General features: G+C 47.9%; 1 protein-coding gene across 1 annotated transcript; it reads left to right on the top strand.

Annotated features, from left to right (window-relative positions):
- Positions 1-10,664: 10,664 nt before the first annotated feature.
- On the top strand, positions 10,665-15,214 carry Chac1 (ChaC glutathione specific gamma-glutamylcyclotransferase 1). The gene is made up of 3 exons (XM_052183271.1): positions 10,665-11,077; positions 11,774-11,809; positions 12,616-15,214. Exons 1-3 carry the CDS (start codon positions 10,847-10,849, stop codon positions 13,015-13,017), a joined length of 669 nt encoding a protein of 222 aa, XP_052039231.1. The 5' UTR covers positions 10,665-10,846; the 3' UTR covers positions 13,018-15,214.
- Positions 15,215-19,444: the final 4,230 nt, after the last annotated feature.

Consider the following 19,444-nt stretch of genomic DNA (forward strand, 5'->3'; position numbering starts at 1 on the left):
GGACTTAGATTAGTTGATCCTAAATCAGCCTGGCCTTAAATTCTATGTAATCAGCCTGGCCTTAAATTCTATGTAAGTAGCTAAAGATGACCTTGTTTAGGGACAGGAAAAAGGGGTAAATCAGGTTGAAGCCACTTGGAATAATGAACTACAGTGGTTTTACTTGCAAGCTGCTGTGACTTAAGGATTGTGTCCTACAAAGGACAAAAAAAATGCAGCCTGGGGACTCCAGCCAGAGCTGAGCGCTCGAACCAACGCCATCAGTCAGAAGGAAAGCGGGGTATAGTGTTCACCTTTAACCCCAGCACTTGGGGCAAAGAGTCAATGAGTTCTAGGCCAGCATGGCCTACACAGCAAGTTCCTGGGCAGCCGGGACTACACACACACACACAAAGACAGAGATGGAGAGACTCTGTCTCAAATACTCGCACAACAGCAAGAAAGAGAGACAGAGACAGAATCCTGAGAGGTTTCAAGAGAGGATACTGCCCAGGTGACAAGGCTGCAGTGAAATGCTGTGGATGTTGAACTGTGGTCAAGAGGAAGGTCTTTGATTCGAGAAGCACCTGCAAACAGAGAGGAGCTTTGATCCACAGAGCAACTATGATGGCGTCAGAGTCTTCCCCTGGTCCTAACTGCCTAACTTACCCTCAGTTTCCTGTCTCTATCCTTCCTTATAACAGGTGACCCTAAATGATTTTGGGAGGAGGTAGACCAAAGATCAATGGAGCTACTTCAGGCTGAGGAGGGATGTTGGATACTAACATCAGTTAGGGCTCCCATTAAGAGACTTGTCTAATGGCCCATGGTAGATGTCAGATCCATCTCAGGTTATATGGATGTAATATGCATTCCAATAGAGAATACAACCACATCATAAGATCAAAAGCCAGGCGGTGGTGGCGCACCACCCAGCACTTAGGAGGCAGAGGCAGGTGAATTTCTGAGTTTGAGGCCAGCCTGGTCTACAAAGTGAGTTCCAGGACAGCCAGGGCTACACAGAGAAACCCTGTCTCCAAAAAACCAAAATAAATAAATAAATAATATCAAACACACATATCAAAATCAGTATCATGTATGATAGGTGATAGCAAGGACCAAATCCAGTGCATTCTTTTTTTCTAGAATCTGACCTTGTCAAGAATCTTGAGCCATTAAACAAACTCTTTCAGTGTATCTTGGGTTTTTGATAGTTGTCTAAGTCCATATTATTTACTCAGAAGTAACATTAGTAAGACTGCAAGTCTCACCCGCCTGAGCAGAGAGAAAGTCTAAGGCCTTCGCTTGCTTGCTTGTTTATTTTAATTGTATGTGTATAGGTGTTTTACCTGCATATATGCCTGTGGACTACATATGTGCCTGGCGCCTGCAGATGCCAGAAGACACTGTCAGATCTCTGGAGACTGGAGTCGCAGATGACTCTGAATAGTCAAATGAGTTCTGGGAATCAAACTGGTGTGCTCTGGGGAAGAAGCTAGAGCTATATTAACCACTGAGCCATCTCTCTAGCCCATCTGTGGTGGTTTGAATACTCTTGGCCCAGGGAATGACACTATTTGGAGGTGTGGCCTTGTCAGAAGTGTGTCACTGTGGGTGTGGGCTTTAAGACCATCATCCTAGCTGCCTGGAAGCCAGTCATCTCCTAGCAGCCTTCAGATGAAGATGTAGAACTCTCAGCTCCTCCTACACCACGCCTGCCTGGATGCTGCCATGCTCCCACCTTGATGACAATGGACTGACCCTCTGAACCTGTAAGCCAGCCCCAATTAAATGTTGTCCTTATAAGAGTTGACTTAGCCGGGCAGTGGTGGTGCACGCCTGTAATCCCAGCACTCTGGGAGGCAGAGGCAGGCAGATGTCTGAGTTCGAGGCCAGCCTGGTCTACAGAGTGAATTCCAGGACAGCCAGGGCTATACAGAGAAACCCTGTCTCGAAAAAAACCAAATCCAAAAAAACCAAAAAAAAAAAAAAAAAAAAAGAGTTGACTTGATCATGGTGTTCATTCACAGCAGTACAACCCTAATGAAGACACCTTCCCTTCAGTTTTGAAGGACTACATCAAGCAACAGATGGGCTAAAGTTCTGTTGTTGAGTTTAGGGGCTTGAAGGCCCAAGAAACTGAAGGACTTGGGAGAGTGTGAATACTTAATTGGAATTTAAATATAGTGAAACTAGTAATCGTGAAGAAACTCTTAAGGATATTCCAGCTGTCATGTATGGATCCACAGAAGAACTTGGGGATGTAGTGAATTAATCACATGTAGGGTGTCATCTCACAGTAGAGCGTACTTGTTTTAGAACAGATTCCTAGTTAGGAAAATTTGACCCTTAAAAGGTCTGTGTTTCATGAAATGAAAAAAAAAAAAAAAGCTTGTCTCTTTTAAAGTTAACACTAGTGACAGGGCCTACCTGAATCCTACATGTTGCTGGAAGATATCTCTATCTGAATAACCCAGACGGATGCCAAGAACCCTGTGGGCTAAAATCTGAAAGTCTGCCCTGGGGCTTAATCATCTACACAGAGAGGTTGATCTCAGCTTGAGTGTCTACGGGATTTAGCACAACCAATTCCTAAAAAAAAGCAGCAGGTGTGGTAAAGAGGATAGCCAACGCAGAGCTCACATCTTCAACCATACACATTACACCCAGAGAAACAATGCGAATCTTTAAACTCTCAAATCGTTCCCCTTAATGGCATACTTCTTCTAGCAAGGCCACACAACTTCTAACCCTCCCCAACAGCACCCTCAACTAGGGGTCAAGTATTCCAGTGTGTGAGACAATGGGGGACATTTACCATTTAAACCATCACAACGACTGTCCCTGAATCCCTGGTGGCGAGGGCAGCCAGGTAAGCTGAACAACCTGGCAGGCTGGGTCATCAAAGGCAAAGAGGTATTGGGAATATAGATATAGAAGTATGAAGAAAAGGGCAGCCGGGCGGTGGTGGCACGCGCCTTTAATCTCAGCACTTGGGAGACAGAGACAGGCGGATTTTTGAGTTCGAGGCCAGCCTGGTCTACAGAGTGAGTTCCAGGACAGCCAGGGCTACACAGAGAAACCCTGTCTTGGAAAACAAACAAACAAAAAGAAAAAAAGAAAAGGACATCAGTTAATCCATTTGCAGTTCTTTGGGATCTGGGCCAGGAGAGTAAATGATTACAGCTTCATTTGTAAATCTGAGGTCCTGGACTTGTCTGCATTCTCCATAAGGTTTCTCCCTGAATAGATGTGTTATAGGGACTTTTTTTTTTTTAACTAGCCCTGCTGTTTTAGATAGGGTACGATACAAGAACTGTCCTGCCTCAGGTTTTCTTTAAGATTTGTTATTGTTATCACACCCATGCACAATGATTATTTCCAGCTCAGTCCCTTTCTCTGCAGATTTCCTTTCCCTTTAAAGTTGAATAACCCCCCCAAAAAAGATTTGTTGTTGTTGTTGTTATTATTATTATTATTATTAGTAGTAGTAGTAGTAGAAGTAGTAGTAGTAATAGTAGTACTAGCATTGAGATAGGTTTTCACTATCTAGTTATACTTGGCCTGGAATTGGTTATGTAGACCAGGATGGTCCTGAACTCACAGATTTCACCTGCCTCTGCCTCCCAAGTGCTGAAATTAAAGGTCACCACACCTGGCCTTTTTTTAAAAAGATTTGTTTGTTTGTTTATTATATGTAAGTACACTGTAGCTGTCTTCAGACACACACCAGAAGAGGGCATCTGATCCCATTACAGATGGTTGTGAGTCACCATGTGGTTGCTGGGATTTGAACTCAGCACCCCCGGAAGAGCAGTCAGTGCTCCTAACCGCTGAGCCATCTCTCCAGCCCTGGCCTTACTTTTTTTGAATGATATATATGCATGTCTGGGTGGGCATATGTGTGCCTGAGTTCAAGTACCCACAGAGACCAGATGGCACTGTAACACTGAGAATGGCCTCCATGTGTGAACATTCTGCCCTTCCCAGTGCTCACCAGCTACTTCCTGATGTGGATCCAGATGTGAGCACAGGGTGTGAACACTTGGCTCTTTCTGCCACCATACTCTTGCTCCACTATCACAGACTCCAACCCTCTGAAGTCATGAGGCCAATTAAATGATTTTTTTTTTCTGTGGTTTTGTTTTGTTTTCTGAGACTGAGTTTCTATGTGTAGCCTTGACTGTCCTGGAACTCACTCTGTAGACTAAGCTGGCCTCGAACTCTGAGATCTTCCTGCCTCTGACTCTCAAGTGCTGGGTCTGCACTACCAACAATCTGGCTTAAATGCTTTCTTTTATAAATTGCCTCAGGTGGTGTTTTGGTCATAGCAATAAAAAAAAATTAAAAAAAAAAACAGTGTAACCCCCCCACCCCCTATTGAATCTAAGTATTTAGCCTGATCACATTTCAAAGCCACTCAATTCTTCAGAGCTGAGTCAACAGAGAGATAGCCTGTGACTCTGCCTTGTAAACAATGGAAAGTGGTAAATATTAAAGGAAAATAATTAGTCAACCTTGCATCAGACACTGGTTAAAAAGCTTCAGCCCTCACTGAGCCCACAGGTGAATGCCATTCCTATTATTTCACAGTTCGGGACCTTGATGACTAGAGCCAGCATGGTTAGGGTGGCCCCACTTGTACCTGCTGGAGTGGGACTCAAATCTGAACTCAGAGCCTATGTCTGGGCAGGCTGGCATGCTACTGAAATCAGCAGTTTTATAAGGTAACTTCACCCTTAAGCATGATTAATTTATGCAGTTCTTTATCTCCCAAAACAAACGCTTCTCCTGTCTCAGATAACCAGGCTTCGCAAGCAACCTTTGTTGATCCAAGTGTCTGGAATGGGAAGTGAGTAAAAACAGATCACAAGGAAATGGGAAGTGCCGGCTTTAAGAGAACAATAAGGAAAGGTTAATTTGGGAAGATCCAAAAGAGGAAGCCACCAGGTGCACATCATGTGCAAGACACATGTGACTCTGCAAAGGGAGGTAAAGCTTGGGCCAGCACCCACTGAGCTGGTGCCTGTGTGGGCACGACATCAGCAGCACTCCTGAAGGTACCCGAGAAGGAAAGGTGAGACGTGTGTGCTACCGTGAGTGGTTCACTGTCTGAGAGAGAATGGTGACAAAGAGAAGCAGGGACTGGGACTGGGCAGAGGGGACAACAGGGAGGTGTTGAAGAGCCCCTTAGCCAACTAGTGCTGAGCTTGAGTTCAGTAAATATTACCCTGGCCTTTTCAAGGTAAGAGCCAGTACTTGAGTCTGTTCTTCTATTCCTCTCTCCTTTCTTTCCTCTCCCTCCCTTTCTCCCTCTCTCCCTCTTTCTTCCCTCCTCCTTCCCTCCCTCCTCCCTCCTCCTTTCCTCCCCCCTCTTCCCTCCCTTCTTCCCTCCTCCTTCCCTCCTTCCCCTTCCTCCTCCTTTCCTCCCTCCCCCTCCTCTTCTTCCTCTTTCCTCCTTTCCTCCTTCCCTCCCTCCTTCTCTCTCTTCCTTCCCTCCATCCCTCCCCCTTTCTTCCCCCCTCCTTCCCTTCCTTCACTGCCCTCACTAAGTCTGTGATGGTCTCCTCATGCCATTACTGGATTGACTCCCCTGAGCCTTCAAAGATGAATACATTTTGGAGGAGCTCTCACTCTGATGGAAGGAAGATATCAAGAGAGTCAGTGGGGAAGCCTGGAGCCAGCTGGCCGGCCGGGCAGGCGCTGTGTTAGCCTCAGGAGCTGCACCTACAGCCCCGCCCCTGTGAGTGTATGTCTGACTTTCCTGTGTGTTCATCTGTGAAATTATATTTACCTTCCAACAGAGTGAAGAAGTTTATAATTCTTTTTATTTATTTTGAGACAAAGTCTCACTGTGTAGGCCTGGCTGGCCTAAAGTTCCCTGTGTAGACAAGGCTAGCCTCAAAGTTCCAGAGACCCATCTGCATCTGCCTCCCAGGAGAAATTTATAATTAGAATGAATGCTAGAGTGTTTAGCAAATTGTCTGGCACATGGAAAAATAGCCAGTAAATTATTGTTTCTGGTATGTAAACTGGGGGTTCAGCAGATGGATGAACAGATGTGACCTAAGGGGTTCAGAGCATAGAGTGAGTGTCTACCTCTGACTGGACAACATCAGCTTCTGGATCTTTGGTTGGAAAGGAAGAGTCCTGAAGAAGAACATCATGGAGGTGTTGACCCCAGGGAATTCAGACATGTGCCTTTTCATTTAATTACACAGTATAGTGGAATTTCCATGCTAGTACATATAGGCACGTGGAATTGTTCTCCATGAATTCACAGATTTAATGGGCTGTATCAACATTATGTTAGCACCTATGGTTGGGTGTTTATGTTTTTTTTGTGCATGTGTGTCTGTATGTGTATGTTTGAACTTCTGGGTACTTTGTGGGTTCTTCTTTCTTCTACCCTTCTCTACCCCTTTTCAAACTCCCTAACACTAAGAAGAGAGAAAAAAGGATAGAGGGGAAAGGGGCAACATGAGCCCTGGACCCCTTCCTGCTGATGAGAGACATTGAATTCCCTGGGACAAGTTTGATCTTTGCTATCAAGATATCTAATCTTTTCTTCTCATCTCTTCTGTTCAAACCAAATCCGACCACCAAGCATACCCAGCCCCTTCCACAGGGCTTCCAGCATTTATATATCCTTTGAAAAGTCCCCAGAATTCCAAATGTCACACACTTGAGGAAACTATCTAGAGCTGGCAAAACCATTCCTCTGTTAGAGCAGAAGGCAAATCATGGTCACCTGCTGTGAAGCAGCCCCATAGCCCCACCCCTGCGATTAAAACCAAAACATAGTCCTGACTATCTGTGTTTTTAAAGGAAACCACTACTAAGAGTCTCACTACATGTTTCTGCCATGTGAACTGAGCACAATTTACCTGAACATTTAACTATGTTTTGGATAGTTTTGTATTTCTTCCTTTGGTGTTTACTACTTACTCATCAGAAAAGCACTAAGATTTGAAAGTAAATTTTTTTATTATTTAAAATTTACATTTCAGGGCCAGGTGGTGGTGGCAGCAGTGGTGGCAGCGGCGGTGGCAGCGGCGGTGGCAGCGGCGGTGGCAGCGTTGGCACACGCCTTTAATTCCAGTACTTGGGAGGCAAATGCAGGTGGATTTCTGAGTCCGAGGCCAGCCTGGTCTATAGAGTGAGTTCCAGGACAGCCAGGGCTACACAGAGAAACCCTGTCTCAAAAAACCAAAACAACAACAACAAAATTTACATTTCAGGATGGCGTCCCCACACTTGGGCGGCAGAGGCAGGCAGATCTCTTCAAGTTTGAGGTCAGTGTGGTCTATGTAGGGAGTTCCAGGCCCTCCAGAGCTTCATAGTTAGACTCTGCCTCCAAAAAAAAAAAAAAAAAAAGATTCAGATTGGAGGTGTAGCTCAATTGCTAGCATGCTTGCCTAGAATATACAAAACCCCAGGTTTCATCCCAGAATTGCACAAATCAGAATTGTTGATACACGTCTGCTATTCCAAAGGTGTAGAAGCAGGAAGAGGAAGAGTTCAAGGTCATCTTCGACTACGTAGCAAGTTCATACCAGACTCTGTTCCAACAGACAGAAACAAACAAAAATGACATTTCAGGGATGGTGAGCTGGATCCGTGCGTAAAAGGGCTTGCCACAAAGCTTGATGACCTAAATTTGATCTCTGGGACTCCCAAAAGTTGCCCTGTGACCTTCACACATGCTTGCATGTATTTACCTACGCACATACACACGAGATAAGTAAATATAGTAAAGGACGAGCATCTCATTAAACATTACCACTTCCTAACTGCAACACCCATGACTTCTTTGCTGCAAAAGGACTTCACACAGTAGAGCAGGTTCACTTGGGATTCACTATGGAGTTAAGACTAGCCTCGTACTTGTAGCAAGCCTCCTGCCTCAGCTTCCACAGTGCTGGGGTTCTGGTCCTAAACTACCACACCTGTCTGTTGTTTTTAATTGTTTTGCCACTGCTCATGTGACTGTCCACATCCTGCATTTTTGGTTTACTATGTAGTCATCGGCATTTTTGCTAGAATGTCTTCATAATACATACTGATTTTAAATGAAGTAAAAATAGCCTTGTTGTTTTGAGACTGGATCTCACTATATAGCCCAGGCTGACCTTAAACTCATGATCCTCCTGCCTCAGCTTTCCCATGTGCTGGGATTACAGACGTGACGTGAGCAATTACCCTTGGCAGAAGATCTAAACTTCTTAAAAAAAAAAATCTTATCTTTTCTTTTAAAACTCCCAACCAGAACATAAAAGAACGAAGTACAAATTTCCTGCCATTCTGTCCCAAGGCCACGTAAGGACTCTGAGGTGCTCACTCTGAGTATTGTAAGGAGCTTCTCCAGAGTCCTCCGTGCCAATGAGCATGCGTAGTCTGCTTCTTTTCTGAGAGCTGAGAATGGAACGCAGGCTTCACATAAGCCAAGCAAATACACGACCACTCAATTTCATCTCAGACTTTAAGTTGAAAAATTATATTATTTTACAACCCATTTTTCATGTAATTCTACACCATAGCTAGTGTTTCAGTGCCAGTAAGCACAGCTCTACAGGCTTGTGTCTAACAGCTTCACAGATTTAGTTAGGGGCGCCAACTTTGTGACCATAGACGCCTGTTTTCTCTGTGCGTCTTTGGGCACTTCTGTATCACGCAGAGTGACAGCTTACTCAATGTTTAGTTATTTCTAGGGATTTAAGGATTTCCTCCTTTGCTGCCATAAATAACAAACATTAACATTTCAGGCACATGGCTTTTGTTCATATTTTGAAGAATTCCCTGGAGTGGAAAGAGGGAGTCCCAGGGTTTTTTCTACTGATTCATATTTTCAACGGGGCGTCAGTTTTCCATCTCGCACCTGAGGAGTGAGGGAAGATTCTCAGGGGTTATTTTCTGTAAGACCCAGCAGAAAGGGAGTAGTAAGAGAGACTGGCAGAGAGGAGAGGAGGGAACGGAGAATAAACACGGGCAGTGGTGGCAAGAAGGGAAATTACCCAATGCCACCACTTCTCTCAGTTTTCCATTCAGAAAAGTAATGTGTGAGCTTCATAGAGAACCCAGTTCTGGGGCAGGCGTATACTGCAGGTACAAGGCACAGGAGTATGAGATTCCACCAACAGAAACAAATGGAAGTTCCTCACACGTTTAAGAGTATTTGCACTCTGTTCATCCATACATTTACTCATTTAGAGACATATTTTGCTTTGTAGCCCAAGCTGGCCCAAATCTCCAGTCAGCCTCCTGAATGCTAGGTTTAATAGTTTCTCAGTGAATTCCAGATATGTATAGTGAATTCCAGGTCAGCCCAGCTAGAGGATAGTGGACACAAGAGAGAGGGCGGAGGGGGGGGGAGAGGGAGAGGGAACGCTTAGACACCTTTGGGATGAATCTACCCGGTTGATATAATTTTTGGGTTGAATAAGTAGACTCGCTGAGTTTCCACTACCAGAGCGCTCGCTCCTGTTCCTTCGTCTAAGTGAAATGCCTTTTGCTCTCTGTTTCCCTTTCTCAATGAGAGGTGCCCAGAGAGGCAGCCTCTTCTGCTGCCTAGGAAGTCAACGCTGCTTCTCCTCCAGCCTGCAGTCTGGGGTGGCACTGGCTCCACCGGGTGCAGAGAGGGTAAGCTGTTGGGGAGACAGCTCCTGAGACTTGCCAATGGTGGTTCTTGCAGGGTTTGAGCCAGAGAGGAACTGCCAAGGAGACGGCTGGTGCCGGGTTGCCCACGTCAGTGCCAGGGTCCATACCCACGGCCTGGCAAGAAGCTACGGGAAAAGGCTGCAGCCGCCCTTAGCCCTCTGCGCTCTCCTTATTTAACGCTCTCTCAAACCTTGGTGCCTACGTAAACTGACCACTGCTGCAAGATCTCAAGCTGGAGAGGACAAAATCCAGAGCCTGGGGGCAGAAGTGGCCTGGCATTCTTCTCTTTATGGCCTTGCATCACAGGTGCTGGCTGCCATCCTCAACGTGACTGCTCTGCCCAAGGCTGTTCAATTTCGACTTTTCTTCAAACCCGACTCAACTCAGGGGTCTCACATTTGCCCGGGGCGTAGCCCTCACGTGAGGCCTGCAAGTTTGTGCCACCCAGCCTGACTCAACTGCAGCCTTTGCAAAAACCCTTACCACCCCGTGACTCAGTTTCCCCAGCTGTTCACGTGGGCAACAGCATGAGCCACCGGAGTGGAATGCGGAGGGTGCCCAAAACAGCTTCTCTGCAGTGCGTGCTTTTAGGCGGAGCCCCAAAGGCAAGAATTCACGCCGCCCAAAGCATTCCTTCTGGTCGTGCCCTGCACTGGCCACCGCTCTAGGCGGCAGTGATTCTGCCAGGTGCACCGGCTGGACTGCGGGGAAGACACCGCTCAGACACCATTGAGAGGGCCATCCCGGGAGACGGCGGGTGCCCGCGCCCGTTCCAAGGCCCGTTCCCAGTGCCCGCAGCCTGACGCAATCCGACGCGCCCTTGCTACATGCCAGTTCTGGGGAAACCTTCCCCGCCGTTGCATCACTCCAGCCAGGTCTGCCAGGGAGGAAGAGCCGAACCAATCAGCACTTGCGTTGGCCCGGGGGCGGGCTGCTCTGGTACCCACTCGGAGGGCGGCGCGGTTAACCGAGAAGCAAAATCCAAAGGTGATTGGCCAGAAAGAGATTTGCCCCGCCCCAATCACCGGGACAGCTGGAAGCAATCGGAGGGCCTTCCTGGCCGGAGGGTTTAAAGAGCGCCTCTGGAGGGACCACTCAGCTGGAACGACTGATCGGTGCCAGGCCAGGTGTACGCGTCCGTCGGTCCTTCCGTGCCCGTGCCGGAGACCAGCCCCGGAGGCCGCCCGGGCCCGTCCCTGTGCCCGGCACCATGAAGCAGGAGTCCGCAGACCAGAGCACCCCGCCTCCTTCACTGTCCCCTGCACCATCCGCGCAACCTTCCTGGGAGGATGGAGACCCCCAAGCCCTGTGGATTTTCGGGTACGGCTCCCTAGTGTGGAAGCCGGATTTTGCCTACAGTGACAGCCGTGTGGGCTTCGTACGTGGCTATAGCCGACGGTTCTGGCAGGGAGACACCTTCCATAGGGGCAGCGACAAGATGGTGAGCATCCTTCTGTGCCCAGAGGAGTGGGGAGGGGTTGACAGGAGGGTGGGCACCCGTGTCCTGGAATGGCAGGGCCCCTGGGCTAACTAAGGGAAATATGTAAACCTGGTCTGTGGTTTAAATTTGTGTGCCTGGGTAGCAGGTTGGTGATTGCACCTGTGGATTCTTGTGCTGGTTACTTGTTTGTCTCTTCCATATCTGCCCATCACTCCGTGTCACTAGATGAAAGGCCCTCCTCAAAGCTTGGGGCTTGGGCTGGCACTCTTGGCTGTTGACAGACATTTCTTCGTCCTCTTCCTTTTCTTCCTCTCCCTCTTCTTCCTTTCCCTCTTCCTCTTCTTCTTCCTTTTCCTCTTCCTCTTCTTCTTCATTTCCCTCTTCCTCTCTTCCTCCTCCTCCTCTTCCTCTTCCTTCTCCATCTTACCTACTTCTTGCTATGTGGCCTCAAACGCATGACAGATCTCCTCCCTCTCAGCCTCTGGAGTGCTGGGACCATAGGCTCAAGCCACAATAGGATTAAAATTCAGTCGTGTGTGTGTGTGTGTGTGTGTGTGTGTGTGTGTGTTGCTGGAGATTGAATCTAAGGTCTTATGTATGACAGGCAAACTCCCCTGCCACTAAGGTACATTCACAATCCTTTTGGAAGTGCTCATATCTAATTTGTCTTTTTCAAAATCTTCCTTCCCTGTCTAGCCTGGCCGAGTGGTGACCCTCCTTGAAGATCATGAGGTAAGTGTGCAGTCTGGAAGAGCATCCTGGGATCCAATCTGTCAGGGTGCAGAGGGTCAGAGCTCTAGTGTGGGGTGAGCGGAAGTTCAGCCATCTTACTGTGTGCTTCTTGGAGAATCACCTGAGGGTCTGATCACCGTGGGTCTCTGTGATTTCAGAGTTAGTCCTGGCTATATAGGGAGTCCAGGGTCAGCCAGTCTGCGCTATATGAGACTTTGTCTCAAACAAAACTCAAAGGAAATAGTGTGAAGGGTATTGCTTCCGGGTGGTTCAGCAGCCAGTCAAACATGTTAGTTTTTTTTTTTTTTTTTAAATTTCATGGAGAAATGGCTCAGCAGTCAGAAGCACCTTCTGCTTTTCCAAAGGGCCTGGATTTGGTACCCAGCAGCCACACAGTAATTCACAATCTGTAGCTCCAATTCCCGGGAATCAGACTCTCTGGCCTCCAAGATCAACAGGTCGCCAGACACACAAGTCCATACACATAAAATTTCAAAATGACATTTATTTGTAAGTGTGTACATGTGCACATGCCTGAGGTCAGATGTGGAAGCAAGAGGACAGAGGTGGAGGTACATTCCTGCCTTCGACCACGAATGTCCCAGGGATTGAATCTAGGCTATCGGCTCATCGGGCATGGTAGCAGCTACCTCTACCCCGAGACAGCTCCCCACACCCCCACTTCTATTTTAGAACACAGGTGTCGAGTGTGTTTAGGGGAACACTCTCAGTTTAGAATGAACACGGGGCCAGCATGGAGCGCTGTGACTGACTGACTGACTGGAGGTGTCTCTGTTCTCCCCTAGGGCTGCACTTGGGGTGTGGCATACCAAGTTCGAGGGGAACAGGTGGGCGAGGCCCTGAAGTACCTGAACGTGAGGGAAGCCGTGCTCGGCGGCTATGACACTAAGGAAGTCACCTTTTACCCTCAAGACGCCCCCGACCAACCCCTCACGGCACTGGCCTATGTGGCCACCCCACAGAACCCTGGCTACCTGGGCCCTGCTCCCGAAGAGGTCATTGCCACACAGATCCTTGCCTGCCGAGGCTTCTCTGGCCACAACCTTGAGTACTTACTGCGTCTGGCAGACTTCATGCAGCTCTGTGGACCCCAGGCACAAGATGAGCATCTGGAAGCCATTGTGGACGCCGTGGGAACCCTGCTGCCCTGCTCTTACCTCCCCGGGCAGCCTCTGGCACTGACCTGAGGAGCCGAGCTCCTGCAAGGAGTGTCCGCGTGGGTACTGGTGGACCTTAGCATGCAGTACTTGTGGTGGACTTGATGAAGCAAGAGAAAGTTGAGGAGGCATGGCAGGTGGCTGGGGGACTTTGTCATGCCTCTGCCTGTCTGCTAGCCTCCAACTCTTCCTTCATTAACCCCTGACTTATTACTTGAAACTTTATTTATTGCACCATGTTGGTGTGGTGGGCAGGGCAGGTGGGGGACCTGCCCTGGCTGTGGGCCCTGCTGTGCGGTGGCTTTGCCCTAGTCCTCTGGTACCTAACCAGAATCCCCCTCATTGCTGCTGCTAATTCCACACCACCCAGGCCTCCACAGCCCCAGGGAGCCTCCAAGAGCCTTGATCCTCTGTCCACCCGGACCACGCCAACCCTGGTAATATCTCCTGCCCGTGTCCTTCTGGATGAGGGAGAACAGAGGAGGCGGCGAAGTAGCTCTCCAAGGACCAAGGTCCAGCATCCGTCTTCATGGTCAGGGCCCAGGACAGAGCTGAATCCTAGGCACAGACATGCCTCCTGGAACTGGGCCACTCTCCCATGCTCCCCTTTTCATTTCCTCATCCTTCTGTCTGTCTGCTTGTTTGTCTGGATCACTTCCTATAGACCCACTGGTCTGTCCCTGGAAAACATCACTACAGGTCCTTGTCCGCTCTCGGTTGACCTATGCTGCTACCCATAAACTATCTCTAATTACCTTTGCCAGGATATGGTTTGTCTCTGTACGGGGCTGGGGTAAGTGAAACCTTGCAAAGGCTCCCCACCCTTGTTTACCCCTGCCTGGCCCTACATGTTGCTTCTCATACCCTGGCTCCTGGGGACACATCACCACTCCCACATCTCAGGAGTTTCTCCACAGGGAGTCAATGGACCCCCTAGAGCCACTTCTAGCTGGTCACCTTAACGGCCAGACAGTCTGAGTCAGGACTAGCCCCTCCCCTTGCTGCTCAGTGCCAGGGAAGGAGGCTCTTTCCTCTCTTCCACCTTCTCTCAGTACCTAGGCAGTGAGGGCAGGACCCACTGCTGCCTGGGCGCATTCTAGGGTTTGATATACACATAGAATACCCAGAGCTCCACCCGCGAACCTGTGAGTGGCAGCTCGTCCCTGCTCTGGTCCTGTGCCTCATTCCTGCGAGCTGTTCCAGGAAGCCTGGTCTGCTTGGAGCTTGGAGTAGGCTTAACCTCCATCTTTAGGGCCAGCCACTGTCTTTTTCTGAAGGCCAGTTCAGATCATGGCCTCTTACTGAAGGAGCACTTGGGTTGGGATATGACAATGACAACTTCTTAGGCAATGCCAATCAAAGGGTCCTGTGGCCTGGAATTGATGTTCCTTTTATTCCCAGAGTTTCAGAGGGATGTAGTGTTGGCTGGCCCTTCTGATCTGACCTATCAGGTCACCCACAGTGGTCCCTTTCCCCTTCCCTTGTTTACCCCTGCATGTCCCTAGATGTTGCTTCTCATACCCTGGCTCCTGGGGACACATCACCATTCCCAGATCTCAGCCTGACCAGTTTCTCCATAGGGACTGAACGGACCCTTAGAGCCGCTCCTAGCTGATCACCTTCAGAGCAGCAGAGTCTGAGTTGGGGCTAGCCCCTCCCCTTACTGCTCAGTGCCAGGGAAGGAAGCTCTCAGAATTGCCCTAAGTGGTCTCTTTAGAGGATGCTGGGTAAGGATGGTGGATGGGACAGGTTGGGTCTTCATACTGCCACTGCTTTTGTGGGCAGGGCCCGGAAGGGTGTGGATGTCTCCATCAGGGTCATCTCTGACCAGCTGGGCAGGCAGTGTGCCTGGGAAGAGTGCCACGCTGCCTAGTGTCGCCTGTGTTTTGACGGCCTCGTGTCTTGGCTGTTGATGGGAAACATGTGGTTCTTCTGGGAACCTGGTCAGGACAACACAACAGGGCCAGTTGGTGTCAAGGAGCCTTTGGCAGCCATGCCCTGGGCCCCATGGGGCAAATCAGGACCCAGCAGTGTCTGCTCTGGATTGGAAGGCAGCAAGATAAGGTGGAAGAGTCTGCTTGACAGCGCACACGGGTCACCGGTCTGTTCGGTTGTGGTAGTGGAGATTGGGACTACGCTCTGTGGCTCTTACTGATACTAGACAAGTGTTCTACCACTGTACCACATTCTCAGAGACTCTTGACCTTTTTAAAAAATTATTTACTTTTTAATGTGCATTGCATTTTGTCTGCATATATGTCTGTATGAGGGTGTTGGATTCCCTGGAACAGCAGTTTGCAGGCAGTTGTGAGCAGCCATGTTGGGAATTGAACCAGGGTCCTGTAGAACAGCAGCCAGTATTCTTAAGCACTGACCCATCTCTCTAGCCCAGCCTTTTCTTTTGAAACAGGGTCTTAGTAAGTTGCCAGAGCTGGTCTTGAACTCACTCTATAGTTCCGGCAGGCTTTCCACTTGCAATCCCCTGCCTTAGACTCTGGAGTGATGAGGATTACAGGCCTACACCACAAGACAATGCTTAAGCTACCATTCTTCAAGAACTGCATTCTTAGGATGCTGGTGATACCGCATAAAGGTGCCCCCTTCAAGGAATTTGGAGTCTAGAACTAGTGAAGACAATTTTTTTTTTTTTTTTGTGTGTGTGTGTGAAATGTGACTACCTAAACAGGTCCTCTGTCAAGTCAGTGGATAGCCAGAGAAGGCTGTCTGGGTGAGGGAGCTCCAAAAGGGACCTCTGGGGATAGTAATTCATGGAACACTGTGTGCCTCAGAGGAAACCAGGTCAGATGTGCACAGAGGTAACACGGGGCTAAACAGGTGGTAACCCCAGACGCTGGCCAGCGGGGTGAGCTATGTTGGGCTGTGAATGCACATTCCTCTTGAGTCAGAGGAGGGCCCTGGCAAATTGTGAGCAGGAAAGGGCTGCCTGGTCAGATTGCTGTCTGGGGGTACAGGTGGCATGAGCCACATGAACAGGAGCTGATTTGAGCGTGGCGTAGGGCTTAGGCAGACAGCATTTGGTGCTGGGTTGGAGGAAACAAAGAAAAGGACTGACAAAGAAGAGAGCAGCTCAAACGCAGACTCCACTCCCCTCCCTAGACTCTGTCACGTACACTGGGGAACCTCAAGAATGGAAAAGGAAGATTGGTGAGGAAGCACAGGGCAGAGCCTGGAGTCAGGGGGCAAGTGGATCTCCCAGGAAGTTGCTGCCACAGAGAAAGAGAAGCAGACAGTAACTCAGGGTGTCGGAGGCACATGAGTCTCAGGCCCTTTATAAACAAGACAGAGTGCATATAGAGCCAGGCAGTAATGGCGCATGCCTTTAACTCCAGAAACTGGGGAGACTCTCAGAAGGATCTCTAGAAGTTCAAGGCTAGCCTGATCTATAGAGCAAGTTCCAGATCAGCCAAGACTCCACCCAGAGAAACCCTGTCTTGAAACACAAACAAACAAACAAAAAAAATGGAAATAGACACAAGAAATAGAAATTTAGGACCAGGGAGATAGATGGCTCAGAGGGTAAAAGCCCATGGCACATGAGCCTGATGAGCCAAGGCTAGTCCCCAGAGCACAGACAAATGTGGAAAGAGAGAACTGATCGGGTAATGCTGTCCTTTGACCTCCACATATGTGTGTGTGCACTACACCACACCACACACATATACCACACCACACACCATGTACACTCACAGATACAAATGCACACACCACACTTACATACTCACATACACCAAACCAAACACTATGTATACACACACACTATACCATGTATCACTCACATACTCACACACATACCACACACACACATCACACACCACACACACAGAAACAAACACACATACACATTACACCACATACCACACACAGACCATACACTCACACACCCTTCTCACAATAATAAAAAGAAATCTTAGAAGGAAATAGAAATAGAGAGGTTTAAAACACAGTTAAATTGCAGTAAGAACAGGAGGCCTGGAGAGATGGCGTAGCAGGCAGAGATGCTTGTCACTAAACCTGGTGATCTGAGTCCAGCACCTGGAACTCACATGGTGGACAAAGGGAACTAAATCCTAAAGCTGTCATTTGTTTGTTTTTGGTTTTGCTTTTTGGTGCACACTTTTTTTCCTCCCAACATATGTTTATTAATTACTTGGGAATTTCACACAATACACCACAGTCACACTCTCTTGCATTCCCCCCAGGTCCACCCTCCCACCCTTCAGACCTTGCACCTTAAAAACAACAAAAACCAAAGTCAAAACAAACAAACAAACAAGCTGGGTAATGGTGATGCGCATCTTTAATCCCAGCACTCAGGAGGCAGAGACAAGGGAGTTCCTGTGAGTTCAAGCCCAACTTGTTCTATAGAGTTAGTTCCAGGACATACACACACACACACACACTTGCAAGGACCCTGTCTCAAAAAGCCAAGACCAACCAAAACACCAACTCCAATTTGTTTTGCCCATATATACATTGGAGCATACAACTCTCAGTGGCCAGCCCTTTAAAGATAACTGACCTTTCCTGACCCCTAGGCCCCTGCCAGGAGCCATCAACAGTGAAGATGCCACACTTAAGCACATTTGTCATAGTTTTTTCTTTTTTTAAAGATTTATTTATTTATTTACTTATTTTACATATGTGAGCACACTGTTGCTCTCTTCACCAGAAGAGGGCATCAGATTTCATTACAAATGGTTGTGAACCACCATGTGGTTGCTGGGAATTGAACTCAGGACCTCTGGAAGAGCAGTCAGTGCTTTTTAACCCCTGAGTCATCACAGTTTTTAAGGACTCTCTTCAATAGCTTCCCCTTTTATTTTGGGGGGAAGGCAGGAAGAGGTTGTCACTGAATCCTTCAATGTTTCTCTTTCTGTGTTCATTATGAGTCTTCAGTCAGCAATACTGCAGAAGAAGCTTCCTTGCCCATAGCAACAGGGGCAACTGTGATCATGGACAGCAAGCTCCAGGCTGGTGTATATCACCCTGCCCTGCCCCCCTACCTCCACTCCATGACATCCAGGCATAACCATTGTGTTTGCAGCCCTGGGGTAGTGACATAGTCCCAGAAATTGTCCTTGTATTTCCACATGTTCTCGTTGAAATGAGTACATTCACAAGCACATTCACTCATTCATACACTCACAAATACAAACACTAAATAAACATAAAACAAAACTTTCTCTCTCTCTCTCTCACACACACACATACACTCACACACACACACACTCATACACACACACACTCACACACACACTCTCACACATACACACTCACACACACACACACACACACACACACACACACACTCATGTGTGTGCACAAGCACATGCACTCACTAAATTTGCCAAGCATGTTAACACTTCTGTAATGCTTATACTCTGTAGGCTTAGGATCACAGGTCACAGGCCAGGCTTGGTAACAATGTAAAACACTGTTTCAAATAATACCCTGGGCACATAGAGAGACCATCTCTCAAAACAACAATAACAAAACAAAATAAATCAAGAAGATAAAACCCAAGGCCTGGGGTTACAGTTAAGTGGTAGAGCATATACTTAGGTATCTAAGGCTCTGGGATCAAGCTCTAGAAAATAAAAACAAACAAGCCCACCATCAGAAGAAGGGGTAGGGGAGGAAGCCAGGGAGAAGAAAGCTGTGTTTTCAAAATCACTTTAGGGACAAGAGTGGCATCCTTGTGTTTCAGTGCCTGACAGCACAGCCCACTGGCTTCTCACCTGCCTCAGCCTTCACTCTGTTGCAAATAGTTATTGCTATGTAGTCTGTGCAGGAAGCTAGAGGCAAAAAAAAAAAAAAAGACTTCATAAGTTCCCTGATAAGTTTTTAAGAAGCCCCAGGGGTTCCTGGTCCATACTTTGAAATTTTATGATGGAGGAACATTAAGGACAAATTCTTTGTTAAAAGTTATTTTGCCGGGCAGTGGTGGTGCACACGGTCAATACCAGCACTTGGAAGGTAGAGGCTGGCAGATTTCTGAGGTCTACAGAGTGAGTTCCAGGACAGCCAAGGACTATACAGAGAAACCCTGTCTCAAAAAAAAAAAAAAAAAAAAAAAAAACAAAGGAAAAAAAGTTATTTTATTTAAAAACATTATTAGCCAAGCAGTGGTGGCACACCCCTTTAATCCCAGTACACAGGAGGCAGAGACAGTCAGATCTCTGTGTTCAAAGCCAACCTGGTTTACAGAGGGACTTCCAGGATAGCCAGGGCTACAGAGAGAAACCCTGTCTTGAAACCTAAATAAAGCCAGGCAGTGGTGGCGCACACCTGTAATCCCAGCATCTGGGAGGCAGAGGCAGATGGGTTTCTGAGTTTGAGGCCAGCCTGGTCTATAGAGTGAGTTCCAGGACAGCCAGGGCTATACATGGAAACCCTGTCTCAAACAAACAAACAAACAAACAAACAAAAACAAAAT

This window comes from Apodemus sylvaticus, chromosome 5, assembly GCF_947179515.1.
Source record: "Apodemus sylvaticus chromosome 5, mApoSyl1.1, whole genome shotgun sequence".
Taxonomy (NCBI): Eukaryota; Metazoa; Chordata; class Mammalia; order Rodentia; family Muridae; genus Apodemus; species Apodemus sylvaticus.

Bases quoted from the DNA above. Each gene is read 5' to 3' on its own strand.
- Chac1 (XM_052183271.1), top strand. From the start codon at position 10,847: ATGAAGCAGGAGTCCGCAGACCAGAGCACCCCGCCTCCTTCACTGTCC. The intron at 11,078-11,773 runs GTGAGCATCCTT...TTCCCTGTCTAG, and splicing joins ATAGGGGCAGCGACAAGATG to CCTGGCCGAGTGGTGACCCT. The intron at 11,810-12,615 runs GTAAGTGTGCAG...GTTCTCCCCTAG, and splicing joins CCCTCCTTGAAGATCATGAG to GGCTGCACTTGGGGTGTGGC.